This window comes from Panthera leo, chromosome B4 (assembly GCF_018350215.1).
Source record: "Panthera leo isolate Ple1 chromosome B4, P.leo_Ple1_pat1.1, whole genome shotgun sequence".
NCBI classification, from domain to species: domain Eukaryota; kingdom Metazoa; phylum Chordata; class Mammalia; order Carnivora; family Felidae; genus Panthera; species Panthera leo.
In genome coordinates this window covers 44,753,232-44,780,582 of record NC_056685.1, presented here as the reverse complement: position 1 = coordinate 44,780,582, position 27,351 = coordinate 44,753,232, and the positions used below count along the sequence as shown (strand labels likewise).

Sequence of the window (27,351 nt, the reverse complement as noted above, 5' to 3'; positions counted from 1 at the left end):
TGGGGGGGAACCATTGGTAAATGATTCAGGAGATTAGGAATTGAAGAAAATGGGCTTTTGTTGGACTAGACATGAGAGTTACATAGGATAATCTCAACTACTTCCCAGAGTGCCTTTGAGAAACTCCCTCAGAGGAGGAAATGCACTCTGTGACTCTGCATACCTAGTCCAAGTAAACTCCCTCAAGAAAGAGCAGTACTAGAATGTAGACCTAGGTGTGCCTGCATCCTATAGGCCCAGAACACAAAATACTCCTAAATTCCAAATAGGCGCGCCGGGTCCAGGTCATTGTCCCTCTGGCCGTGTGTTTAGCCTGATTCTCTAAAAGCCAGGGGGACTCCTCAAACTGGGAATATCGTTTATTGGGTGATCTGTTTCTCCGTACCTCTCATCCCCGAGACTAAGTGGGCTCAGTTGCTTAAGCTTTCGCCAGCTGAGGGTTGCAATTGGAACAGACGGTAGGATGTGAATTTATTCAGTCTTCCCCAAGTATAGTATTAAACACATTTCAGCGGCTCGTTACTTATTGCCATGAAATTGGTGTACGCTCTGATATGGACACCGATTCTCTGACGTTTGCACCTCAGTTTCCTCACCTGGGGATTGCAGGTGCAATTATCCCTAAGCTATTTTCCAGGGGTAAACGGCCAAGCAGAGTTTTTTGTTTCAGTTCTGTATTGTCGTGTCGGAAATAGTTCCTGGTGCTTCATAAACGCCGGATGAATACACAGCAAGGGCTTAAAAGCAAGGGTTTGGGGGACGAGAAGGGCCGCGAAACGTGGAAGCCGCGTTTTCCTTCGCGCAGGGGTCAGTTTCAGGCGTCAAGATGCTGCGGGGGCGGGGCCCAGCTGCCCGGCTCCAACAAAGGGCCGGCGGCGCGTGCTCCTCGGAAAAGTCCAGGCTGCCGTGCAAGGCGCGGAGTTAGCCTGGCTTTCCTGGACTCCTCGACTCGGCCCCTGCGCTCCCGTCCCGGGCGGATTGGTGGCTCGGAAAGGGCATCGGGCGCCTTTAAATGCTAATGAGAGTCGTGCCCAACTCCGAAGCCAACTTTCCCCACCCTCTTCCCTCCCCGGCCGGTGCGCCGCCTAGAAAAACTTGTGCGGGGCCATTTTTGGGGCAGTAAGATCGAGCGAGGAGCCCAAGAGCGAGCGCGCAGCCCGAGAGCTCGAGCCGCCTCCGCCGCGAGACCCCACCTCGGCCGCCGCCGCCTGCGCCGCGAGAGCCGCCACCGGCCTCCCAGAGAGCGAGCCCCGGCCGCCGCGACCTCCAGCCGCGCCAACCGCCGACCAACCGCCACCGAGGTGCCCGAGTGAGAGCAGAGGAGGCGGCATGAGCGAGGCGGGCGAGGCCACCACCACCACCTCCACCAGCACCACCCTCCCGCAGGCTCCGGCGGAGGCGGCCGCCGCGGCCCCCCAGGACCCCGCGCCCAAGAGCCCGGTGGGCAGCGGCGCGCCCCAGGCCGCGGCCCCGGCGCCCGCCGCCCTCGTCGCAGGAAACCCCGGTGGGGACGCGGCCCCCGCAGCCACGGGCACCGCGGCCCCCGCCTCTTCAGCCCCCGCCGGCAGTGAAGACGCGGAGAAAAAAGTTCTCGGTGAGTCAGGCCCCGGAGGGTGGGGACCGCTCCGAGTGGGGCGGGCGGCCGGGCACGTGCGGGCAGCGCCCGCCGCGTTTCCTACCCGGGGCGCCGGAGTGACAGCAGGGGGTCCCCAGCGCCCGGGGCCGCAGCCCGCCCGCCCTGTGGAGCTCCCGGGTGCGCGCGCGCCGCCCTGCGCTCCTCCCCGCCCGGTGCGCGCCTCTCCCGGTCCCGGGCCGGCGAGCTGGGGTCTTGACTTTTGTCACCTTAGGCGCAGGCATTGTGGCACCTTCCCGTAGTGGGGGGGCTACCTCGGTCCAAAGAGGAAAGGAGCGGCGGTCTGGGAACGAGGACGCAGGGCAGGGATGGCCGTGGATGGAGGGGAGGGACAGACACGTGGGACGGGCACCGTGGAGCCCTCGCTGGGGATCGGGGGTGAGGGGAGGATTTCCCCCGGGGGGGGGGGACGGGGTAAGTGGGGGCCGGGGGACGGGCAGGGCAAGGTGGAAAGGCTTCTTGCTGAGAAGGCTCAGGTGTCTGTCCCTGACGCCCTTCCCACATGGGCACGGGAAAGACGCCATGCTTCTGTCGGCCACATGCCGGCGAAGGGGTGTTGCAATCCTCTCCGGGAAACTTGGGTCTCGGTCCCACGTCCTCTTCCCTCCCTGTGCCCACTGCTGCGCTCACCAATCGCTCACGCGTATTCTTCTTCCCGGACTGTGGGAACGCGCTCGGTGCAGCAGCTGAAAAAACTTGGTCGATAGCGTGGGTATGACGTTTGTTCAGAACACCCTTATCTTGGGACTTGTAACTTAGCAGAGCAGGTGGGAAGAGGTCTCGTTCAGGTTTGTGCGGGCAGAGCCTTCGAATCGTTTTCTGTGGTCCTTGTTGGCTTCGTCGTCTTACTTCAGCGTTTTCAGCCCTTCTGGAACGCCCTGTGAGGCCTTAAGCGTGTTTATGAAGCAGGTGGGTGGTGAAGAAACCCTCCAAAGGGTGCGTGTCTATGTCAGTCGCTCTTTTAAACAGGAAAGTTAAGAGATGGGGTCGGATGCTTCGGAGACATTTCCAGTGTTTGGGGCGGGGCGGGTTTGATCTGTCTGAGCCTTGCCTGCCCAATTTCGTGGGAAGAAAAGCGAATAATGTGAAGAGCGTGTAATACAACAGTTCCATGTTCCCTACCTTGAGAGGCCGGTTTCCTTGTTTTTTGTGGGTTTTTTTTTTTGTTTGTTTGTTTTTTTCCGGGGCTTTTTCTCAGTTGCTGGGGAGCGGCATGCTAAAACTAACCTGTGTAGGTTAAGAGAGAAACTTGCCCTCCTCTGCGCTGACAGCCTGGAACCTGCTTGGGATTCTTTCTCTCTCCCTCTCTCTCTGCCCCGCCCCTGCGCACGCGCGCGCACGCTCTCTCTCTCTCTCAGAAAAAAATAAATAATAGTAATTTAAAAAAAAAAAAAAAAAACAAACCCACAACTTGCTCTTATTTTGCTGGACTAAAGGGGTACTTCAGTCTAGTCAGTATTCTGATTATTGTTTCCAACAAATGTTTCTGGGAGCACTTCTGTACAGAGTGAGAGAGACAGCCTCCCGTTTTCCAAAGCAGAGTTAAGATATACTCTTAACGGTGACTTATTTTGTGGACAGGAACTTTTGCAGGTTTTCCCTTGATCCTTGTACCCTTCTGGATCTCAACTGAACTGCTGGATTTTAAACTAAAGCAGGCATCTTGAAAGATGAAAGGAACAGAGAAATTAGTTCTCTTAACCACCAACTGCTATTAAGCCTCTCCCGCATCCCAGGTGATGAGTCTGGAGGTCTTGTATCTTTCTGCTGTAACTCCCAACTCTTAAAATGAAGGATGGCCTTCTACATGACATTTCAACACTGGCTGTCCCTGCCCAGAGTGTCCTGCCATCTCCTTCCCTCTGCCAGGCAAACACAGGGGTGCCTAAAATGTGCCAGGCACAGTGCTGACTGAAATGGAATTCTGGTTTTGGAGTCTTCCATTTGAGTTCCTACAAACAGTCCTTAGCCTCAGTGGATAGCCGTAGGCCGGAGAAAGTGGTTTCCCCGGGTGAAAGAAAACTTTCCTTCTAATAAACATTATGGAAGCCATATGGTCTTCCTCTGTCCCCCCTTCCTCCTTGTGTATGTGACGTGAGGGTATGGTTTTAAAGCAAGAAGTGTGCATGAATGTGTTTGACCCTGTGAAATTGTTGGGAGTGTTGGTGGAATTAGGAAAATTTAAAAATCTACACTGAGGAGTCAAAATAGCCTTCAGCCTGGTTTGAAGTTAGACTTGAAAACGATTTTTCATCTTTTTTTTGCTGTTCTGTTAGTGTTGCCTTTCTAATCAAGATTATTCCTTTAAAAGAGTTCCTGTCTTTATATTGTCCTAGGTCATTAATTTTGGGGCAAATGACAGGAGGCACAAAAACTCTATCACTTGAAATAACTTAAAAGTGTGACGTAAAAGCCTATGGTTTATCAAAAATGGGCCTCTTCTGTGTGTACATTTAGATCTAAAACATAAATTTTTTTTTTCTTACTTGACCTTCAATTTTCTAATTAAATGGTTTAAAACCGAACATTCCAAAGGTTCAGTCTCTTTGTTGGAAAGATCTTCCTCACTTGGAATTAGAGCTGGAGATTGCTCAGTCAGTGATGGGCTCTGAATGACTTTGGAGGCATAGATAGAGCTGGGGTTTTGTTTTTTTTTTTTCTTTTTACAAAGAGAGCTAAAATACTTCCTTAAGCATATCAATATAGCGAAACTCAGAACTGGCTCTGTCCACAACAAAACGAGTCCTAATTACTATTTAGTCTTAAATTTGAAAACTGAATCCTCATTGTTTATCCTTGGAAGTTATAAAGTTTGTATCTCATAGAGAAGCAGCCCTAGTAACAGTTAATGCTGTTGCTTTCATTCTCTTCTAAGCGTTTTTTTTGTTGTTGTTGTTGTTAGGTACTGTATTGTCAGATTTCCCGTTTCATTGAGTCTTGATAATCGCTTTATGCATTTCCTGAATTTAGACATAGGCATTTCCTAGAGGTTCTGAATTTGACATTCACAAGTGATTCAAAGGAGTCTTCTCAAATCATACTCGACGGCTGACATAAATATGAATGTACAAAGTACAAGTTCCAGGACCATCCTGTTCATTTAGATTCCTTCTCTTCAATTCTGTTGAAGTCTGGCATGGTACAGAAAGGGCCCTACTCAGCGATGGAAAGTAGAGACATTCAAGTTAAAGAGGGAGATTTTGTAAAAACAAAAACAAAACCCAAAAAAGGATGAGTTTGATTCTCCCCAACTGCAGGGAGCAGGGTAAACAATGAAACAGAAGCCCAAATTCATCACTATGATTTGGAAAGGCCTGTTACCTCCTGTCTTGGGGTGGTGAGTACAGAACGGGTTGAGACAGCCTCAGTTCTATTATTACTCTTGACTCCTCTGATAGGCCCCCATCTGGCGGCTGGACAAGCTACTTTACGTCTTTGTAGATTAGCTAGTAACAGGGAGCTACTATTTCACTTACTAAAGTTTGCCCAATCTCAAAGTGCAAAAGTGATGTGTTAGGGTCATTGGTACTTGACCTTGTTCGTCTGCCTACATTCTCATTTCATTAGACCCTTCTTTGGCACCGGCAAAACTTTTCCATGCGAAAACTTTAATCATAAAGAACGTTGTTTGTTTTTTCCGTGATGTCTTTCAATTTGAGTTATTGCAGAAATGTATAGACTTTCCGACCACTCCTTATGACTGTACTGAAACATTTAACGAGGAAGAAAGCTGTAGGCTTCTGGAAAGCATTTTCCTATGGTGTCTTCCCTTGCTCCATTTTCTTTTCCTAATATATTTTAGAATTAAGCCTTTAATGGTTTCCTCCGGTATGTTTAGGCTTTATATAATGCTATCAAGACCTTAGCGATATGAGCTTTATCTCTTTGTAGGTCAGATACTAATTTATCTGCTTAATCTTATTTTAGCCACCAAAGTCCTTGGCACTGTTAAATGGTTCAACGTCAGAAATGGATATGGATTCATAAATCGGTACGTGCTTGTATCTCCGTACATGTTTTAAATGCATGCTTGCTTTGTGGCACCAGCAGTTTATAGATCCTTGACCAGACTTTTTAAATGGCTTATGTAAGTTTTTTTGTTCATTTTGTTTTCAGTTGATGGCTGGAGTAAGTTTTAAGATTTGTAAGCACTGTGACCATTCTCCTTTCTAAGCTAGTGGTTATTAAATATTAATTAAAATACACTTCCAGAGTATGGATAAATGACATGTTTTTAAACATCCAGTCATTAAAAGAAAATTGAAGGTGAGGGAGATAAAAGAGACATGGGAAGGGCCTTAGGACAATTGAGACCCTATCTGTAATTTCACAGATGGAGAAATGGAGTCTTAGACTGGTTAAGCAACTTTCCCAGGGTCACACAACTAGTGAGTAATTGAGCTAGATCTGTAACCCAGGTCTGGCCCAAGTCCTGCGTAGAAAGTGTAGTGTTTTCTTTAAACGACGGTAGCTTCTAACCCTATAGGAAGGAGAACGCAGCTGTAGACTGTTGGCAGTCTGGTGATGTTTTTACGTGATACAGTCATTCGCTTTGCCCGCACCGCCCCCCCCCCCTTAAAAATTCCTTAATTTCTTCCTTAACTGATTTGGTGGGGGGGTGGGGTGAGTTAGGGCAGGGTGGTGGGGAGGGTGCTGTTTTAGGTTTCAGTGTAAGGAGAGCCTAGTTCACAGCTGTGCCCTGTCCTTTTACTGTCTTGCTTTGCTTTTTACTGGGAAGGAAATCTCGGGCTCTGATTACATTCCACGTGATTTAGGAGGCGATGAGAGGGAAGGGATGTTTCTGTAGATTCTGTACACTTGGATCTAAGCACTGTGGTAATATGGAGGAGTATGACAGGGATCTTGCAGGTTTGGAAGTTTTTATCAGGGACCGATTCTGGGCTTCTAAGTTGAGGAGAAACAAAGATGTTATGTTGCCTTTTTGAGGTCTTGGGATCTAAACTCATAAAACATCTGTTCTTTTAAGTTTTTCCCCATATCTAGTACTTTCATTTGTGAACTTTTTGTCTTCTAACAGAAATGACACCAAAGAAGATGTGTTTGTACATCAGGTAAGAGGGATAATAAATGCTACATTTGCTGTGTGAAGAGACGGGTGTCTGTGACCTGCTCGTGTCCCTTTTCCAAGATGAAGTCCTGTAAACCATCATTCCACTCTAAACGCTTTGCATGGTTTTATTCTGGCAAGAGAGCACACTTGCACATTTTAAGATCGGCAGATAAACTCTTCTGTCCCATCATTTTAGCCTTTTATTTTTGCAGTCGAACGAAGTAATACTCAGACCAGTTGCTAATTTTTAAAGCCTTTGACTCCTTAGCAGAACTCTGTTCCCGTGTTACCATCTTATTTTCCTGATCTTGTGGTTCCCCTTCCGTGTTTGGCTGGAACTGATGTGGCTTTTGCCTGGGTGGGTGTTGGTTAAAGCTCTTCTCCCCGAGTGGCTCTGACTTGAAGTAAATAGCGCAGCAAAGCAGATGGTTAGGGTGTGTGTAGCCAGGACATGAGAAAACTCCCCAATGCCCAGGATAATCCTCACTCCTGTAAAAATGAGGCATGGTTAGCACATGTCCGGGTCAAAAGGTCCACATCCCTTTGGATTCGGAGATGTAGGAGATGGGTAAAATATGGGAACCATGGGCTTCTTGGCTACTGATGTCTTTGTCTTTCTTTACATTCCTGGCCTAGGATGCTCTTTATTTCATTATGCAGCCTGGACTTGTTTTACAATACAGGTTAAAAGAAGAGACGCCTGCCCTCGTTGTTCTTTTTGTATATTTATTTAATTTCCAGCCAATTGTCTCATATCTGTGGGGAGCTTAGTGTGTAACAGGAAAATACAGAGTCAGGTACTAAGACCAGTACCTACCTGCAGGGCTCTGTGAAGCAGCATCTGGTTTTCTTTGGTTTTGTTTCCTTCTGTTTTGGGTCGTGGGCGAATTGGGGTGGGAGTGGTGACTGGGGAGAGTAATATCTAAGATTAAGCTCTCTATTGTGGTTTCTGCTGTTTACGTTTCTGCTTGACTGGATGTATTTCAGTTGTGCCTAGATAATTTGAGATTTGTTGTTGTTGTTGTTGAGACCCAGTGACCTTTAAAGTTAAAACAGACTGAAAGAAAGTGTTTCTTCTCATACCTAGAGGTTAACAGGTAGACCTTTGGGGTTAAGCAGTCTGTGTTTGACAGCTACATTATAGGGACCTCACAAGTTTGTGTCCTGGTGGCCAGCATCATTAGCCTGCAAGTCTGTGACCTGATTCCAGCCCCCATGAGGTTGCGTGGTGAGTCACCTCCCTGTGTTGAGGCCTGCCCCGTTGAACAGGAAAAAGGGAACGAGCCGGCAGGGAGGGGCTGTTTTTGGAATGGCTGAATGTGCTAACTGCGCGCAGATATCCTGCCCTGAGCCGCCTTTCTTCCTCCGTGGGTGAGGTCTCTGTGGCATTGGCTCCTCTTTTTCCCTCCTCCCTCCCACTCAGAGTAAGGGAAGGGCTGGATTACACATGCCTAATCGCTTTATAAAATAAGGTTGACCTAGTTCCATAGAAACTCAGAGCCCCTTTAACTACTTAGAGATACCAGCTAAAGAAATGGAAATTCTTTGCAGGAATTATTCTCCCCGCCACTGACCGAAAAGGGGAGGCCTTTTCATATGCAGATACTGAGGTGCGGGTGTTTCATGCAGCAGAACATCTCCATTAAACTTTTAATGTATTATCACAGAATGTGCAGGGATGAGTGAGATATGAATGGTGTGATGGGGAAAGTATTGGATAAATATCATATGGATACAGTGCAGGGATATGGATTCCCCCTACCCACCCTGCCTACCCACCCCCCCCCCACCCCCAACCCATGCAGCCTGTATCTTTATGTCTTCAGCAAAATCCCTTACCAGCTTCATTGTTTTCCTTCTCCATAAAATGGAGGAAGGGGGAAAAGAGGCCAGATTATGATTATCAGTAATGTTTCGTTCCTGAGGTAATTTTGTGTGTTCCATCAGGTGTATTTATCCCCCCTGGCATTTTAAAATTCCTTTTCTCTAGTCTTCATCATCCCTCCTCTCCTTCGCTTCTTTTAAAATTCTTTTTGAGATTCTCTTGTCTGTAGATAGTTTCTCCACCTAAAAAGAAAAATAAATAAATAAATAAATAAAATAAAATAAAATAAAAAATATATGTGTGTTTAAGCAGGACTTCATGAAGGCATCACCCCTTTCCCCTCACCCATAGAGGTACAGTCTAAATCTTAGATGCCTGATAGCTTGAGGGAACTAATATTTCCAATTTCATGATCAGGCTGTAACGGAGGTGGGTAGTAACTGCACATCCTGTTGAATCCACCTACCAAGATGAATTTCAAAGGATACCACAAATTAAGAAAATGCGGAACATAGTTTTGCCGTGTTTTTGTTTTGTTTTGTTTTGTTTTTTATTACTGTTTTGAAGATCCAGGTGAGTGGGAGAGTAATTTCAAAAAACAATAACGTATGCAGTAAACTTGCGAGATGAAATCTGTGGCCAATATTGACATACTCTTCATTTAGAATTTTCTGTTCTCTTGACAGACTGCCATCAAGAAGAACAACCCACGGAAGTACCTGCGCAGTGTAGGAGATGGAGAAACTGTAGAGTTTGATGTGGTTGAGGGGGAGAAGGTGAGACTATCGTGGCTGGGTATCGAAGTGTGCTAGCACACGGTTTTCTTGCATAGTGAGTGGTCTCGCAGCCCCTTATGAATTAACATTATTTTGGATTTTTGACAGAAGTGACTTTTAAGTAGAAAATTTTTGATTACTGAATACTGCTATAAATGTTCTTTGACTGATTATAAGAGGAGGTTGTAATTTCTCACTTAATAAATGATGAAGAGCCCTATTTAGTTATAGAGGGAGAAGCTAATTTTTTAAAAGTTAAAGGACGTATTTTATTTCGGTACCAAATGTGTATTCCAGTGTAGATTAAAATTTTTATAGTATTTTTTTAATCCCTGCACCCAACATGGGGCTCCAACTCATGACCCTGAGATCAAGAGTCAAATGCTCCACAGACTGAGCCAGCCAGGTGCCCCATAACACTTATAGTATTAAATGGATAAAAGTTGCTTTGGGGAAAAAGATATCTTTTTTTAAAGTTTATTTATTTATTTTGAAAGAGCACGAGTGGGGCAGGGTGGGGGGTGGGGGGAGAGACGGAGGGAATATCCCAAGCAGGCTCCACGATGAAAGTGCAGAAAGAGAGATCATGACCTGAGCCAAAATCAAGAGTCGGATGCTTAACTGACTGAGCCACCCAGGCTCCACATTTATTTAATACAGAAACTTAAATGATTTCTTTACTAATGTGATCCCTCAGCTGTGTTGCAAACCTGGAGTTTCAAATCATCCACCAGCAAATGCTGACCTATAATGATCTCTGTTATCCCATCCAACTCTTAAAATTTTGTATTGCCAGGTTAATTTCACCTTCATATGTTTTCAGAACTTGAGGTTTTACAAATAGATGTTGAATGTGAAATATATTCTTTGGAATCTCTTTTGTCTGATTTTTTTTTTATGTTTTTGAAGCATTATTTTATCTTTTATCTCCTTGTCCGTAAGAGAATAAGAACGCTGAGTGTGTTTGAAGGATACTAAGACGGTCTAAAGCAGCACTACATTTGTGGAAACGATGTCTTCTTACTCAATCCAGGACTCTTGTGTTGCTGCCGAGATGGAAGAAGTTTCCCTCTCAATAGCTCAGTGCTGGACAGAGCCACTCGAGCCCATGAAGAGCTGTTCTCTTAGTGCCTCTTAGAATAATCTAGGTTTCAGTGTTGTTCTAGGAAGATAACATCTCATTTTTTTTTCCCATGGAGAAATATTCTTCCTGGTCTAGCATTACTTCTTTCATAGTCGCATTACATTTACTGGTGTGTGTTCTTTAAAGAGGTACATACCGTTTTTGAACTTAGCATAACCAAACAAGAAGGGAGAGTTTAGGTTGTGTGAGCAAAGAAACTACATTTATAATCAGGACACCAAGCACCTTGCTGATCTTATTAAGACTTGGGTGTGTATTTGAGATCACAGTAGGAATTGTGGGTACGTTCTGCCAGCTTTAACATTCTGACTGTCCCAGGCTGGTTTTTTATGGGGGGCAGGGGTGAAAGGGGTTAGTTGAGTTAGCTTCTTTTGATTTTGAGGCCGTCTTTGTCTTCTTTCTCAGGGTGCAGAAGCAGCCAATGTGACTGGACCGGATGGCGTTCCCGTGGAAGGGAGCCGTTATGCTGCTGATCGGCGCCGTTACAGACGTGGCTACTATGGCAGACGCCGTGGGCCTCCCCGTAATGTATGTTGTCTCAGTGCCTGAAAGAGTTCCCACGTGTAAAACGAAGTATACATACCTGCAGCAGATAAATGTATCTCCTCCCGGAGGCACAGAATGATTTGGTTTGGGAAGGGAAATTTGTAGTGCCCAGAATTCATCCATAGCCACGGGTCTCTTTGGAAACTGGCCATTCAGAAGTTGTATCAGTTTGTACGTATTTGGCTGCAAGTAACAGACAACTATCTTTTAAGAGGAAGGGCTTAATTAAGATAGGCTGTGCCAGGGTCGTCAAAAGGGCTTTCTCTTTATTTGGCTCTTTTATCTGGCCAGAACCTGGTCATGTGGCATTCACTGGCAAAGGGGAACGGGATTTCCATGATTGGCCTAAAGCTGTTCATCTCTTGGCACGAGCACTGTTGACCTCTAAGAAAAGAAGTGTTTGGTTGGCAAGGAGAATGGGGGATAGCTCAGGAATAGGCAAAAAACCCAGCACTGACCGCAGAAGTATTAATTTACCTCGATTAAGTAGCTGGTTTATTCAGCGTAGCATTTTCCCATTATTTTAAAGTAAAGAAGCAGTAAGTGATACTCCAGATTTTTAGTTCTCTAGATTGGTAACAATCCAGGCGAAAGGGTTTACAACCGGGTCTGTCTGGAGCTTACTTAGAAGGCTCAGTTTGAAGCACACTCAAGGCACCCAAAAAGAATCCCATTCATTTGTGGTCATGAGGAGCCTGTTAAATTTGAATCATTTTTTGAGGTTTCTAGAATTAGTACTTGGGATTGGCACTTACAGAATAAGACTCGAGATGCTTTGTGAGCCCTAGACTATGACTTTGCGTATCATCCGAGGAAACCTTTTGAAAAATCCCACCAGAAAAGAAAGTCTGCAAAATGAGAATGATTTATTGTTATGCTTTCATAGATTTATATCTTTCCACTTACCTTAATGCTTTCCCTCTTAATTCTGTCATCTTCACACCCTGCCTAAGTTGATTTTTTTTAATGTTTATTTATTTACTTTTGAGAGAGTGTGCACACATGCAAATGAGTCGGGGAGGGGCAGAGAGAGAGGGAGACAGAAATCCCAAGCAGGCTCCATCCTGTCAGGGAAGAACCTGACACGGGGCTCGATCTCATGAATTGTGAGATCATGATGTGAGCTGAAATCAAGAGTCGGATGTTTAACCAACTGAGCCACCCAGGCGCCCCCCCCACCCCCCCGCCCGCCCGCCCTCCAGATTGGTTTTTTATCAGCTACCTGGTGACCTCTTATTTTTCTTTCTGTATTTTTCTTTTTTTATTTTACTGCTATTTTATTTTTATTCTTTTTAAGTTTCTATTTTGATTCCCGTTAGTTAACATAGGTGTTACATTAACATGTTTCAGGTGTATCATCTGGTAATCCAACAGATACATACATCACCCTGTGCTCATCGTGACAAGTGCCCTCCTTCATCCCCATCACCTATTTCACCCATCTTCCCATCCCCTCATCTAGTTTTGTATTTTTCATACCCGTGTTTTGCTTATCTTACTGATTTTTTTTTTAAAGTTTATTTATTTTTGAGAGAGCACACACATGCGTGGGGACGGGGCAGAGGGAGAGAGAATCTTAAGCAGGCTCCACACTCAGTGAAGAGTCCAACGTGAGGAGTCCAAGGTGGGGCTGGATCCCACGACCCTGGGATCATGACCTGAACGGAGTTGGACGCTTAACCGACGAGCCATCCAGGTGCCCCCCTTATCCTGTTTGATTGTTTTTTGTTTTTTGTTTTTTTTAACATTTATTTTTGAGACAGAGAGAGAGAGCATGAACAGGGAGGGTCAGAGAAAGAGGGAGACACAGAATCCGAAACAGGCTCCAGGCTCCGAGCTGTCAGCACAGAGCCCGACGTGGGGCTCGAACCCACAGACTGCGAGAACCCACAGACTGACCTGAGCCGAAGTCGGACACTTAACCGACTGAGCCACCCAGGCATCCCTCCTGTTTGATTGTTAATAAAAACCTGTGCTGGAGGTGGCGAGTAGGAATGAGCTACTGTAGCATTTATTATATAGCATGTTAACTTTTCCAAGTTCATCAGATTCACAGAACTCTGGTTGTGATGGCAGTCGACCCTTGAATAACACGTGTTTGAATTGTGTGGGTCCACTGACAGCAGGTGTTTTTTGGTAAATACAGTACATGAATATAAATGTATTTTCCTTATGATTTTCTGAATAACATTGTCTTTTCTGTGGCTTAATTTGCTGTAAGAATACAGTGTATCATACACGTAACATACAAAATAAGTGTTAATTGACTGTATGTTGTCAGTAGGCTTCCAGGAAACAGTAGGCTTTTAGTTGTTACGTTTTGGGGGAGTTTGAACACATGGGTTTTTGACAGCATTGGTGCCCCTAACCTTCTCGTTGTTCAAGGGGCAACTGTATTTTGATTATTACGTGAATTCAGAAGTAAAAGCGGTAGAAAAACGTTAGCAGTTTTTCCTTAAAGACTTTCCTCCTCAGCTGGAAATTGCAAAGTCCTGCGTGTGAAAGCTCCTTAGAAAGAAAACTTTCAAAATTCTGAAAGTATGTGTAAATGAAGGTGTTTTTTTGTTTTGTTTTGTTTTTTTTTTTTTTTTTTTTTTTTTTTATTGGGATGTCCTGACATCCTGACAGCTTATTGACTCTCTCTCAAGAGCATGTTTGGCAAGGGTGGTGCCATTATTCCTGTTTGGAAAGGTAATTAATGAAAGATTTGGCTGTATAAAACTCAAAAAGATAGAGAATAGCCTAAAAAGAAGAATAATGCAGTCTCACACTTAGTATTTTGGTGTATGATTTCTATGCTAATGTTTCTTTTTTACTTTTTTATGCCAATGTGTTACGTAGTTGTCGATTGTAGCTGGTACAGATTTTATGAAGTGTACAATGGCTGGATTTTTCTGAAATTACTGGAGGTGGTAGCTGAAACTTTCACCTTTTGGGAATTTAGTTGCCTGTGTGGCTGATTCTGGAGTGTTCTAAATCTTAAATACCCTCACCCCCAAAAGAAATGGGTCATTATTTTATTAGTTTTTAATTTATTCATTTTTGAAAACTATAATTACTTCCCTTGACTGCCTTCTGTATTCGCATATCTATATCCTTTAGTGTGAGATTTGAAATAAATTCTTTGAGGGATGTTTGGCTATTTATATTTTTATATAAAATATTAGTATGTGATACATAGTAGCTTAAATATAGGAAAAAATGTGGGGTCGGTAGTTTCCTTTGTTAATAAGGCCTATATTTAGAAACTGCCTGTGTCTATTACTTACTACTATAAAAGTGCAATTAAAACTTTATTCCAAAGCCTATAAAGAAAATCATGCTGTAAGTCAGTGGTTCTCAAATTTACTGGTTTTTGGACCCATTTATATGTTTAATTATTATCGATGATCCCACAGGTTTTATGTGTGTTTATATCTGTTAGCAATTAGAGCAGACATTTAAGAGATATTTAATTGATTGTAAATAAGCTCATTACACATAAATATAAATAACATTTTTAATGAAAACTAGGCTTTTATTTTTTATTTATTTTTTGATATTTTTAACGTTCATTTCTGAGAGAAAGAGAGCAAGGGAGGGGCAGAGAGAGGGACAGAGGATCTGAAGCAGCACAGCCCAATGCAGGGCTCAAACCCACGGACCGTGAGATCATGACCTGTGCTCAAGTCAGACACTTAACGGACGGAGCCACCTAGGCGCCCCTGAAAACTAGGTTTTTAAATTGAGTGAGAAGAGTGGTGTTGCTTCATATTTTTGCAGATCTCTACTTGGTTTAATAGAAGCCAGCTGGGCTTTCGTATCTCCTTCTGCATTCAGTCAGCTAAGAGGCTCTGTGTCCCTGTGGTTGTTTGGAGCCTCCATATACCCATGAGAGAATAAGAGTGGAAAGGGCAAATAGTATCCTTGCACCATTATAAGAATCGTTTGAACTGGGTACCCGCCCCCCACCTCTGAAAGGTTTTTGGAGACTCCAGCCACACTTTGAGAACGGCTCTAGGAAGGTAGGACTCTTAGGACAAAACTGTTAATGCCACACAATGTTTTTTTTCTTGCTTTGCCCTGACTCTGCCCCATTGGATGGCAGATGTTGGGAGACACACATTAGCTGGAGCTATTAAACTGTTAACAACCTTGCACATGTTTTCTTTGGTTGTTCAACTGATGATTCACCAATTCTTTTTTTGAGAGAGAGTGAGAGCATGCGTGGGGGAGAGGACAGAGGGAGAGAGAGACAAGAGGGGGAGGGAGGAAGGGAGGAAGAACGTGAGGCAGGCTCCATGCTCAGCACAGAGACTTACGTGGGGCTCAATCTCAGGACTCTGGGATCATGACCTGAGCCAAAGTCAGGAGCAGGGCGCTCAACCGAGCCACCCAGACACCCTCCCCAGCCCCACCGTTATTCACCAATTCTAATGAGATGACTCGTCAATTCATTATAGATTGATTGCTTTTGCTTTTCTGCTTCTTAATATTTTATCTGCCCAGATCTACTTTAATCTTAATGTAGTTTATCCCAGGTAATCACACGATAACCTGGGTTAAATGCATTTTGTCCGAATAATAGAGGGGATTATTCCCTTTGGGGGAGATTTTGTTTTTCCTTTGGTGATATTCATCCTGAGCAGTATTCTTTGGTTCTGTCCTTGCTGAAACTTCTTCTGAATCTCTGTTTCTTTGCTTGCTAGTACGCTGGGGAGGAGGAGGAGGAAGGGAGCGGCAGCAGTGAAGGATTTGACCCCCCTGCCACTGACGGGCAGTTCTCTGGGGCCCGGAGTCAGCTGCGCCGCCCCCAGTATCGCCCTCAGTACCGGAGGCGGTTCCCGCCTTACCACGTGGGACAGACCTTTGACCGTCGCTCACGGGTCTTTCCCCATCCCAACAGAATGCAGGTAAAATTGCACCTGGGACTTTTCTTCAGCCGTCCTCACCCCTCCGTCCTTCCTCTTCCTCCTCCTCCTCCTCCAACACCAGCCGCCGGAAATCAGACCTTGCTTGTGGCTTCCTGATGCTCCAAAAGCTGTGAGGCGAGGCCTTTAGTCTGTTCTTTCGGAGCAGCCATTCTAGTGACATTTTCAAAAGCATAACCACAGGAGCCATGCCCGTAATTGGGCACCCTGGGGACCACGGGACAGTTTAAAGTAGAGAGACAGGTGGTTATGCGTTTTAAGACTTTGAACTCTGAAGTCAGCAGACTTGGATTTGAATCTTGTCTCTGCCAACTTGAGTCTGTGAGCTTTTGCAAAAACTAAGTTAATTCTCATCCATTGAACGGGCATAATAACGTGCCTCTTCCATGGGGTCATGGTGATTAAATCAAAGGCGAAGATATTTAGCTCGGTGTCTTAGGATAGAGGAAATCTATAGAGTTTTTAATTTGCATGACATGGTGTTAGTAAGAAAAGCTATTGTAGATGGGGATTGTTGATGAGTTATTATTCTCCTTTTTTGCTGAAAAATACTGACAGAGCTATTGTGAACCTGACCTATAATCGATAAACATTGTAACAACTCTGCAGTTCCCCAAGAAACTTGGAAAACTTGGCATAGGACGTGATTTTTTGTTACCACTAGCTATAACTTTTTCCTCTTAGTGTCCTTGGTTTTTGTTTTCTGTTTTTCCACGAAGTGTTTTGACTGAACGTTATGTTCAGTCTGTTCTTTGCTACCCATCTCTTATCCCATCATGCATGACTATGTTCTTTCTACATTGCTTCTTGTTATTTCTCTTCTACTCTTTAACAGCTGTCCCTGACGAATGTGCTAAAAATAACGAGTAGACTTGCATATATGGAGAGACTGGGTACATGGGGCATAGTAGGTTTCTTTAGGGCAGCACTCTGGGCTTCTAGGAAATGAGAACAGGAAGAGTCAGGGAGATTGTAATACACATTTATTTTTAGGGCATTAGTAGTACTTTCCTGAAATAATCTTTCTTAGTATTTTGCACATCCGCACGTATCTTTTTTTGAGAACACGATTCTTTTCTATGTGGTTTAAAATAAAGTATATTTTACCTTAGGAATTGAAGGTTCAGAGCAAAGGGATTCTTTAGTGCTATGTAGAACATCGTTTGCAGAAGCTGGTTGAAAACTAGTTTTGAAACACATGTGCTTATTCTGATAATCGCATGGAGTTGTTTTAACTTGAGCTGACTATCTTACCCATTCCATATATGAAATAAAAGCTGTCCTTAGATTCCTTCAGTATTTTTAGAATCTTTCTAATACATCCCATGCTTGGATGTTCAGACACTAAAGAAGTCTGCTTAAGGCAGTCAGTAGCATCAAATGAAAATCCCTAAAACTCTCTTCCATAATAGCTAGGCTAATGGTTTAAAAGTATAGTGAGATCTCTAAGATGTTAAATATTGAGGTCAAAGAGAAAAGTCTTTGGAAACATTTTTTACTGTATAAAAACCGAAACTGACACAACAGGGGAAAAAAAATGATAATATACAGACCAATAGAATTTCCCTTCTGTACAAAGGACATGATATAGCATGATACATCAGTGACCACACGACTTCTGGTTTTTCAAAGATAATACCTATCTAGCTTAATTTGAATTTAATTTCCGCTTGGAAATTAAGTCGAATCGGTTACTGAACTAATAGCAATATTTTGCCGTCTCTGAGAAAAGAACTGTATGATAGAGAAAAGGGAGCGAGCATGAATTATTTGGCACTGATGAAGTGGCAGACGTTTGAAATCCGTTCTCGTTCAGTCTTCCCTGTAGCTTTATGAAATTGGCAGTGGTTTCCATATTTTTGTTGGTGTTGTCACAAATGAAGAGATTTGCATATTCTAAAAAATGGGCAACTTGTACCTAAGGTCCTGCGGCAGAAAGTTGTAGAACTGGATTCAAACTCAGCCTCTGCTAATGCTCTTCCCGTTCCACAGTTCTAGTAAACTCTAGCCCTTCACACATGCTAATTGCTTTTCCTGTCTGCTTTTTGTGGATCAAGGTTCCTGAGGAAGCAGCAGCTTGGCCTGTTCGGAGAACTAAAGGGAGGCTCCTGTGGTGACAGTGTGGGCGAGGCCGAGGGGGGTAGGACGTGAGATTAGGGCGATGTCTTAGAGCAGATAGAGCATGTCTGGTAGACTGATAAGGACTGCTGACCTACTCCAAATGTGATGAGAAGCCAGTGAAGGGATCTCAACAGGGAAGACACATATTTAGGAGCCCATCGGACTATTTATGGAAGCTAGACCACAGGAGGCAGCAGTGGACGTGGGAGAGACCGGCTGCTATAATCCCCTGTGCGGAGATGGTCCTGCCGTGGATGAGAGTACTAGCAGTGGGGGTGTGCTCAGTGGTCACATTCTGGCAATATTTTAAACCTAGACGTGACGGCATCTGATGATGGAGTGAATGTGTGGTGTGAGGCGTAAAAGATACCCCTGTGGTTTTTGATTTAAGCAAATACGGGAAAACAATAAAGATTGGGTTTAGGGGAAAGGTGAAAACCATCTGGAGATCTTCCCTCCCCCTCTGCCCCCCCCCCGCCACCCCACCACCCCCCCCCCCCACGTTAAATTTTACCTCCAAGTGGAGATGTGAAGTAAGTAGGCAGAAAAATAAAACGCAGCCAAGAGGGAATATGTGGCTTGAGTTAGGAAGGTGTAATTTTAGATAAGGTGGCTACAAAGTCTTTGGGCTCATGTTTGAGAAGAGGCCTACGTGAAGCGAGGGAGCGAGTGTTTTAGGTCCTGGGAGAAGCCACGAATGGCCGAGGGAAGGGCAGGGACAGAGGCCGAAGGGAGCCTGAGGAGGGGAGACGGGACCAGGTGCGAGTTTGAAAGGTCTGGCGCAGGATGGGATGAACTCCAAAGTGGGTGTAGGTGGAACACTGATCCTAGGACTGAGTCCTGGGCACACCAGCTTCCTCCAAGATGAGGAAGATGAAGAGTCTGGGATGATGAGAAGGAGCAGATAGGGAGAACATATTTCCAGAAGGAGATGCCGTGTCAAGTACTGAGGAGGAGAGGAGGGAGTTAGACTGCGAGTGGATTCCTGTGGTTGGTAACTTGGGAGTTAGTGGTCCGGTAAGGGCAAGTCTGATTAGCATGAGTTCAAGAGAGGGAGAAGAGGTCTCCTATTCTCCTTTGAGGAGGTTTCTGTGGTGGTTAGTTAGTGGTGGTGGTTTTCCTTTCGTCTGTCTGTAAAGGAACTCAAATGGGGCAGTAGCTGGGAGGAGGCTGTGGGGTCAGAGCAGGGTTTTTGTTTTTGTTTGGTTTTGAGATGTAGTGAGTTCTCTCCTGGCCTCCCAAGCCCTCTCTTCACCAACAACTTTGTGAAAGCCATTATAGGTGGACAGATCAAGTATGCTCTACGTGCACACACATATACCCACGTTTATATATGTGGAACTCATGCTGTGTGTGTACATATATGTATTTGTGTATGTGTGTTCCTTATTTCTGTCTCCAGAAATGGCCTGAAATCAGTGACTCCTTAATAACATTGAGCATACCTGTCCTCCAGTGTTTTGTTTCTAAATACCATTCTCCAATAAAAAGAAGCTCTCTTGGAGAAGTGGCTGATTTCAGAGCTGGGCCAGAGAAAGTACAATATGAGCCCAGAACATCTTGTTGTGCCAAAACGCAAGAAAGTACTCAAAGAATGTTGGAGACATGTCAGAGGGACAGGAGCCAGTCTGAAAGGGTTCCCATTGGCCAGTAATGATAGTAACAGATTATAACTCATTGAATAAAATAGAAAACCATGAGTCTATGCAGATATAAATACATAAATGGATATATTGAGAACTTGATGAGGAATGAAACATTTACACACTCTGAACGTACTGCTCCAAATCCTCACTAATTACAAAGAGGAGAAGAGTAAACGTACAGCAGAGTAGGCTTGCCAGATACTACCTTAACTACTCCTGAACTTGAACGTTGTCAGTAACGGCACAAATTGAAACCATCTGCCGCCCAACGGGATGCGATGCGAAGGGTGCGGTGTGACTTTATGGCTTCCCTGCCAGATACACAGGAGCTAAATCATGAGGAAACACCAAACAACCCCCAAACTGAAGGATAGCGTATAAAATAACTGGCCTCTAATTTTTAACAGCGTCAAGGTCACGAAAGCCAAGGAAATGTCGAAGAACTGTTTCAGGCAAAGAGTTAAATTCAAGGCATGGTTCTGAATGGGTCTTGGCCATCAGGGACATTACTGGGACAACTGGTGATACTTGAACTGGGCCTGAGGATTAGATCTTGTACTTCCAACTGTTTTGTAAGTTTGTGATTGTATTGTAAGAATTGCAAAAGATGGGTGCCCTTTCAGCATGTTTATGCACCTGGATGGAAATGATGGAGTAGAGAAGGGGGGAAAAGTATACAGTGAAGGGGAGGAGGGATAGAGAGTTTAAGTGTTCTAGGAGGTGAGAGAGGGGTTGGCTTTGGATATGAGCATAGACCACTTACGCAGGGTTAGGAGAGAGAAGAAAATGACAGCAAACACGTAGGTGGGTAGATTTGAGAGTGAAAGAATGTGGAAATCCTTTGCTGATGGCTTTTCTTTTCCTGGTGTAACATGGAGAAGTAAAGGATGTTAGTGTTGAGAAAAAATGGTTAAGATGTGGCTGTGTTATAAAGAATTTTGGAGATGTCTGGTGGGTTTTCTTGTTTGTTTTTAGTTGTCTTTTCCTTTGGAAGTTGCACAGTAAATAAATTTTGTACCCCCAGTTTGAAAGAAGTTTATCATCAAGGAAGTATGATTTTGTTTTTTAAAAGATTATAATTAAATGCAAAGAGACGGAAGGAAGCAGTCAGAAGCGAAGGTGTTAAGAGGTGTGGGAGAACGTTTAAATGTAGAAACCATTAATGGTTGAAGGGATACCCTGTTCATAGAATTAGTGGATCTGAGTTTGAAAGGGGGAAGAGATTCTCATTGCTCAAATGTAGCATATCATTCTCTTTCTTTCTTTTTTTTTATTTAAAAAAAATAATTTTTTTTAACGTTTATTTATTTTTGAGACAGAGACAGAGCATGAACGGGGGAGGGTCAGAGAGAGAGGGAGACACAGAATCCGAAGCAGGCTCCAGGCTGTGAGCTGTCAGCACAGAGTGCGACGCAGGGCTCGAACCCACGAACCATGAGATCATGACCTGAGCTGAGGTCGGACGCCCAGCCGACTGAGCCACCCAGGCGCCCCCCTCCCCCCCTTTTTTTAATGTTGTATTTATTTTTGAGACAGAGACAGAGCATGAGCAGGGGAGGGGCAGAGAGAGAGAGCGAGACACAGAATCCGAAGCAGCTCCAGGCTCTGAGATGTCAGCACAGAGCCTGATGCGGGGCTCGAACCCACAAACCGCGAGATTATGACCTGAGCCGAAGTCAGACGCTTAACTGACTGAGCCACCCAAGCGCCCCTCATTCTCTTTTCTTTTATAATAATGGGTCCTTTTTTCTTTTTTTTCATGGTAAGAGATGAATGGAACATTTCAAAGTGTTTAAATTAGTATTATCAAATAAGACTAAGAGCTCTGTGATACACAAAAGTCTGTTGTAGTAGAAATAAGTTTTTCTTTCCTATCATTCACAAAGATCTAAATCATTGAACAGTTCACTGTTAAAGTTGAGGGTTCTCGGCTTTATTATGAAGCATTTTACTTTTTACTTAAAAAAAAAAAAATCTGATGGGACACCTGGGTGGTTCAGTCGTCTAAGTGTCCGACTTCGGCTCAGGTCATGGTCTCGTGGTTCGTGGGTTCGAGCCCCGCGTAGGGCTCTGCGCTGACAGCTCAGAGCCTGGAGCCTGCTTTGGATTCTGTGCCTCCCTCATCCTCTGCCCCTCCCCCACTCACTCTCTGTCTCTCTCAAAAATAAGGAAACATTAAAAAAAATTTTTAAAAAAATCTGAATGCAACTGTGTGCTCTGTGTCTCTTCTGTCTGGTCGTATGACATTGACTTTCAGCTCTGACTCCTTCTTGTAGGCTGGTGAAATTGGAGAGATGAAGGAGGGAGTCCCAGAGGGAACACAGCTTCAGGGACCGGTTCATCGAAACCCAACTTACCGCCCAAGGTACCGGAGGTATGTGACATTGTTCCCTAACAGCCAGTTGAAGGACTTGAGAGAGACAGCATAATGGATGAGACTGTTGGGGGCCTGTTGTATGGATCTATTATTGGAAGATCCATTGGAAGAAGTGGCTGCTTCGACTGGAGGTCTAAGGATTAGAGGGACTCTGCAGTGTGTTTTCCAACGGCCATGGGACATGTCCCCCCTATTTAACAAAATTTTTTGGTATCCTTGTGCAAAACCATTGGTTTGTATAGTTAGCTGTGATATGATATAGATGAATACTTAATTTTTTTGTTCTATTGAATGAAACAAACAAAATTAATTGATGGGTCGTTGTTCAGTGGCTGTGCCAGAGAAAGGAGGAAGTGAGTGCCAGCCAGCGTGTGGGGTACTGAATAGTCCCATCACGAAGGCAGTCTGGGGGTTAAGTCAGGCTACAGATCAAATTGTGTGTATGTTCCCACCTTGAAGTTAGTAGCTGTGTCTCCTTTGGGAGGTTCCTGGACTCTTAAGACTTACTTACCAGGTCTATAAAAATGGACATTAAGGAATATTTTACAGTTTTTAAAAGTACTAACGAATCTAAGCTAACGGTACCTGATATATATATAGTAAGCCCTCAGTAAATATTAGATACTGTTACTTTACTACACCACCAATGGTATTCATATTAGTGAAGGAGTAGGTTTTTGTGCTTCATGCCTTGTGAAAACTGAATTGAGCTCGACTCCCTCAGAACCTTTTAAAGCTCTTTGTATCATAAGCCTTCCTATTCCTTTTCCTGGTCCTTGATGTAAGTGAAGAAAGTAGACCTTCACTCCTGATCGATATTTATACGACCTGGAGGTTTGGCAACATGGGTTTATTGAAAGGAGAATATATTATTTTGGGAAAGGATTTATGCCAGTCTGTGTCCTTTTCCTCACAGGATTCATTCCAGTTGTAGACATAATGACTCTTAACGATTAAATACTAAGAACTTCCAAAATAAGAGGTTTCACAGAAGTGCCTTAACAAAAACAGAAAGGAGACAGTGGTTCCAGCCCGGTCAATCCCTGGCTGTGTGATCTTGGGAAAGTTACATTCGACTTTTTTCGACCTGTAAAAAGCAGCATTTCTCTACGGTCCAACCAAATACTTAACCTCTCAACACCTCTTGATTTTTCTCACTAGAAATCCAATGTACAGAATTAGCATTGAAATTAAATGTTTAACCCAAAAACATACCAGCACAGACTCTGGCACAAAGTTATGTTAGAGTTCCTTCCGTGTTTAATCCCTCCAGGCTCCACTAAACTCAGTCCATGCAGGGCAGGTACCAGGAGCCACTCTTCTTTTATAATTTTACTATCTGTGCCTATCAAGTGCCTGGCAGGACCATGATATGTGTCCAGAGTATGTTTATTCACTACAAATAGGTATTCAGGTGAAGAGGGAAAATGGTGGAAAAATAGGGTTTTTTCCACAAAATCTCTGCTCCATTTGCTGCAGTAGCCTGTGTATAATTCTTTTTCTTTTGTTTGTTTAATGTTTATTTTTGAAAGAAAAAGTGTGAGCGGGGGAGGGGCAGAGAAAGAGGGAGACACAGAATCCTAAGCAGGCTCCAGGCTCTGAGCCGTCAGCACAGAACCTGATATGGGGCTCGAACCCACGAACCGTGAGATCATGACCTGAGCCAAAATAGGGAGGCTTAACCGACTGAGCCACCCAGGTGCTCCAAGCCTGTGTATTCTAGCAATAAATACCGATCACTTGACTTTTTAACCTTCAAAAATAAAGAGTATTCTTGTGGCCCCCTGTCCTGTTGCACTGTTGTCTTTTCTTTTGCATTCTTTTCTCTAGAGGCCCTCCTCGCCCCCGACCTGCCCCAGCTGTTGGAGAGGCTGAAGATAAAGAGAACCAACAAGCGGCCAATGGTTCAAACCAGCCATCTGCTCGCCGTGGATACCGGCGCCCATACAACTACAGGCGTCGCCCCCGTCCTCCTAATGCTCCTTCACAAGATGGCAAAGAGGTAAATCCAACCAGCCGGAAGGGGATGTTGCCACATCGTCCTTAATCACGTCAAACTTTATTTAGTGTTCCATCCTAAGTGTGGTTTGATAACCTGCCAACTGGCAATCATATAACATTTTATGTTATCATTATATTACATATGTATTTATATTTACAAATCATATAAATGTTTATATATTAAGGTAATATGTATATAGCATTTATAGGTATTCTATATATAATCTGTATATGAAAGGTAATATAATATTTTTAATATTTTAGTTAAGATCTATGCATCTATATATTATGGAGAAAGAATGCCCTGTACATAACATAAACAAACATTTGAGTTCAACTAGTTATTCTCTGAAAGGATTATGCATACTAATGGAGATTCAGAATTAAAATGTTGAAGGCTCTCCAAACGTAGGACAGCATGTACAGAGAGGAAGCTCTCTCTAAGCAAGTATTAAAAGCAATTGTGTATCAGAGACTTTGTTGCGGAGAGTGGTGGTGTTTAATTGCCATTTATTGGCCTTTCTTCTCTGACACTAAATTTTCACTCCCACTTACGAATAGTTAATTTTGGAGAGTGATTTACCTTCGTAAGCAGGAAGATCCTAACTTTTGAGACCTTTTAGTCTTGAACTTTCCATTGTCACCTGGGTCGATTAATTTCCGGACTGTGGTTTTGTTTCATGTCTTACTTAGACCAAGGCAGGCGAAGCGCCATCTGAGAACCCCGCTCCAGCCACCGAGCAGAGCAGTGCTGAGTAACACCAGGCTCCCCAGGCACCTTCACCATCAGCAGGTAAGAGGTCGGGCAGCCCGGGCCTTGAGTCGATTTTTTTTTTTTTTTTAATGTTTATTCATTTTTGAGAGAGAGAATCAGCATGAGCGAGAGAAGGGGAAAGAAAGAGGCAGACACAGAAACCAAAGCAGGCTCCAGGCTCTGAGCTGTCGGCACAGAGCCTGGCACAGGCCTCGAACTCACGAGCTATGAGATCATGACCTGAGCTTAATGACGTGAGTCGGACGCTTAACCCACTGAGTCACCCAGGCGCCCCTGATATTTTAAGTATTGTTGATTTCAGTCTGAGCCAGTTCTGTGGTTCATCTGGATCAGCCATCATCTCCTTTAGGACTTCGGAGAAAGAGCAGTTTTAGTGGTTAAATATGGGATTTGACCTTACTTTGCTAGGTTTTGGGGGGCATAAGCATTTGACAGTTATTGATGGTCATTTTTTTTCTCTAGACATAATTTTTAATATTAATACCTCTTAACTTTTGAAAGTTTTACTTTTGTGACACCTAGTGGCCAGTTTGAACAGGAGACTGATCTACAGAATAAACTAGAGTATTTTTTTTCCTTCCCTTCTCCCTTTGATAACTAACACAATTGATTTTGAGGCCGTGCAGTATAATGAGCGAGAGCCAAGAGGTTTATGTACTCAGTGCGGGAGCCACTACTCATTTGCTGGGTGATACTGAGCAGTTTGTTTATTCTCTGCCCCAGCAATGTCTGCTGCTGGTAAAACAGGGATACCAACTAGACTTACTCACCAAGTGTTGTTGCAAAGATTTAGTGAGATAACATGTGTAAGGTGCTTAATCAGGGCGTGGTGAAGCATAACCTCCCCGTAAAGGTTAGCTTGTCTTTATTGATGTTTCCTGCGTTTCTGTTTTCTTGGTAAAGATCTTGGAAACTTTCAGTATAGAGGTAGAAATAGAACTAGACTGACCCAATTGTAGAGCCACTCCTAAAGGAATTTATAAGCCATAGTTGTTTTCTTTCTGGGTTTTTCACCTACTAACTCCTGGGGCTTAAATTTTTGAATATTTTTTGGTTGTTGTCCTTTGCATTAAATAAAAAATACGCTTTTAGTTAAAAGAGGCTGTAAAACTCACAGCCTTCCATCAGGTAGACATTTGCTGTGCTGGGAATATTCAGTTTTATCTCTAGGCTGTGTGGACAGTATCACAGAAATAAACTCCCTATTTAAATTTGCTTGCATTAACTGACTTAGAATTATGTATCAGTCATTTGGCTATAACCTTCTACTTAGTAATGTTATTTCTGGGTATTGCTTCTAAGGTAATAATCCAAAGTACAGGGCAACAAATATTTGTACTATTTATAACTTGTCTAACGTTGGGAAGTGGCTCAGTGTTGGGTTTGTTCACGTTAGGAGATATTGTGCAACCACCAAAATAATTATGAAGAATTATGGATGCCGTAGTATCATTTATTTGAAAAGGCGTCCTGATGGTAATTTTCTTTTATATAATTTTAAAAGAAATGTTGGAGAGAGAGAGAGTGCACATGAGCAGGGGAGGGGTGGAGAGAGAGGGTGAGAGAGAGAATCCCAAGCAGGCTCTGCGCTGTTAGCCTGATTCGGGGCTCAGTCTCATGAACTGTGACATCATGACCTGAGCCGAAGTCAAGAGTCAGATGCCTAACCGATTGAGCCCCTCAGACACCCGCTTTCATATAATTCTATAAAATTTTTACTATGTACTGAATGTTCTGGTTTACACAAATGTTGTATTAAATGTGTAGGGTTACAGATCTGTAGATGTGAGAATAGATTATGTGTAGACCTTCTGAAATACTGTCTCTTGAATTACATGAAAAGCATACTTTTTGCCTTTTTATTCTTAAACTCTTGGTCATTTTGTCACTCTGAGTTTGGTTTCATTTTTTTTCCAGGTGACCTAAGGAAATTAATGACCATTAGAAAAAGAAAGCACAGAGCAGACCGTGACCTTACCAACACCAAAGAGACATGCAAGCAATAATGTGGAAGAGTCATGACCAAGATGTGGACATTAGAACGTTTACTATTCTTTATGAAACAGACGACTATGAAAGGAAAATGTCAGCCAAGTTTCCTAGCCAGCTGAGATCCGGGAATGCCTGCACACAAGACGAGAGAGCAACCTCCCCAGTTTCAGCAACCACTAGGTTTATATTTTTTTTCCTGGTTTTTACTGTTTTGGTAATATGAATTCAAAGAAGAAATATTAATACCACATGGGGAGAACCCCAACCAAAGAAATCTGAAATATATAGTATGCTTTTTTTCCCCCCTTTTTTGTTCATTTTGGATGCTGGTGCTAAACTTCCAAGTGTCGTGATTTAAAAAGAAATTTTATGCCCTTCTTATTTATTTCTAGGATGAGGGGAGGATAACATTTTTGCTTTCTTACGTGACTTGCTAAAAATGTGCAGTATGGAGTTCCTCAAAAATAAAATTTTTACCCTTGAAAGGAAATAATGTATAATTGGAGTACGTTTTCCTGTGTTGGCATATGTTTT

General features: G+C 43.6%; 1 protein-coding gene across 2 annotated transcripts; it reads left to right on the top strand.

Annotated features, from left to right (window-relative positions):
• Positions 1-1,103: 1,103 nt before the first annotated feature.
• On the top strand, positions 1,104-27,314 carry YBX3 (Y-box binding protein 3). 2 transcript variants are annotated; one of them, XM_042945810.1, is made up of 10 exons: positions 1,104-1,594; positions 5,561-5,624; positions 6,672-6,705; positions 9,216-9,305; positions 10,855-10,977; positions 15,684-15,887; positions 21,949-22,046; positions 23,880-24,051; positions 24,744-24,843; positions 26,743-27,314. In XM_042945810.1, exons 1-9 carry the CDS (start codon positions 1,330-1,332, stop codon positions 24,807-24,809), a joined length of 1,116 nt encoding a protein of 371 aa, XP_042801744.1. In that variant the 5' UTR covers positions 1,104-1,329; the 3' UTR covers positions 24,810-24,843; positions 26,743-27,314. The 2 variants fall into 2 exon arrangements, with proteins under 2 accessions (XP_042801744.1, XP_042801745.1); XM_042945811.1 differs by lacking the exon at positions 15,684-15,887 and having other exon boundaries at positions 1,107-1,594.
• The last annotated feature ends 37 nt before the right edge of the window (positions 27,315-27,351 follow it).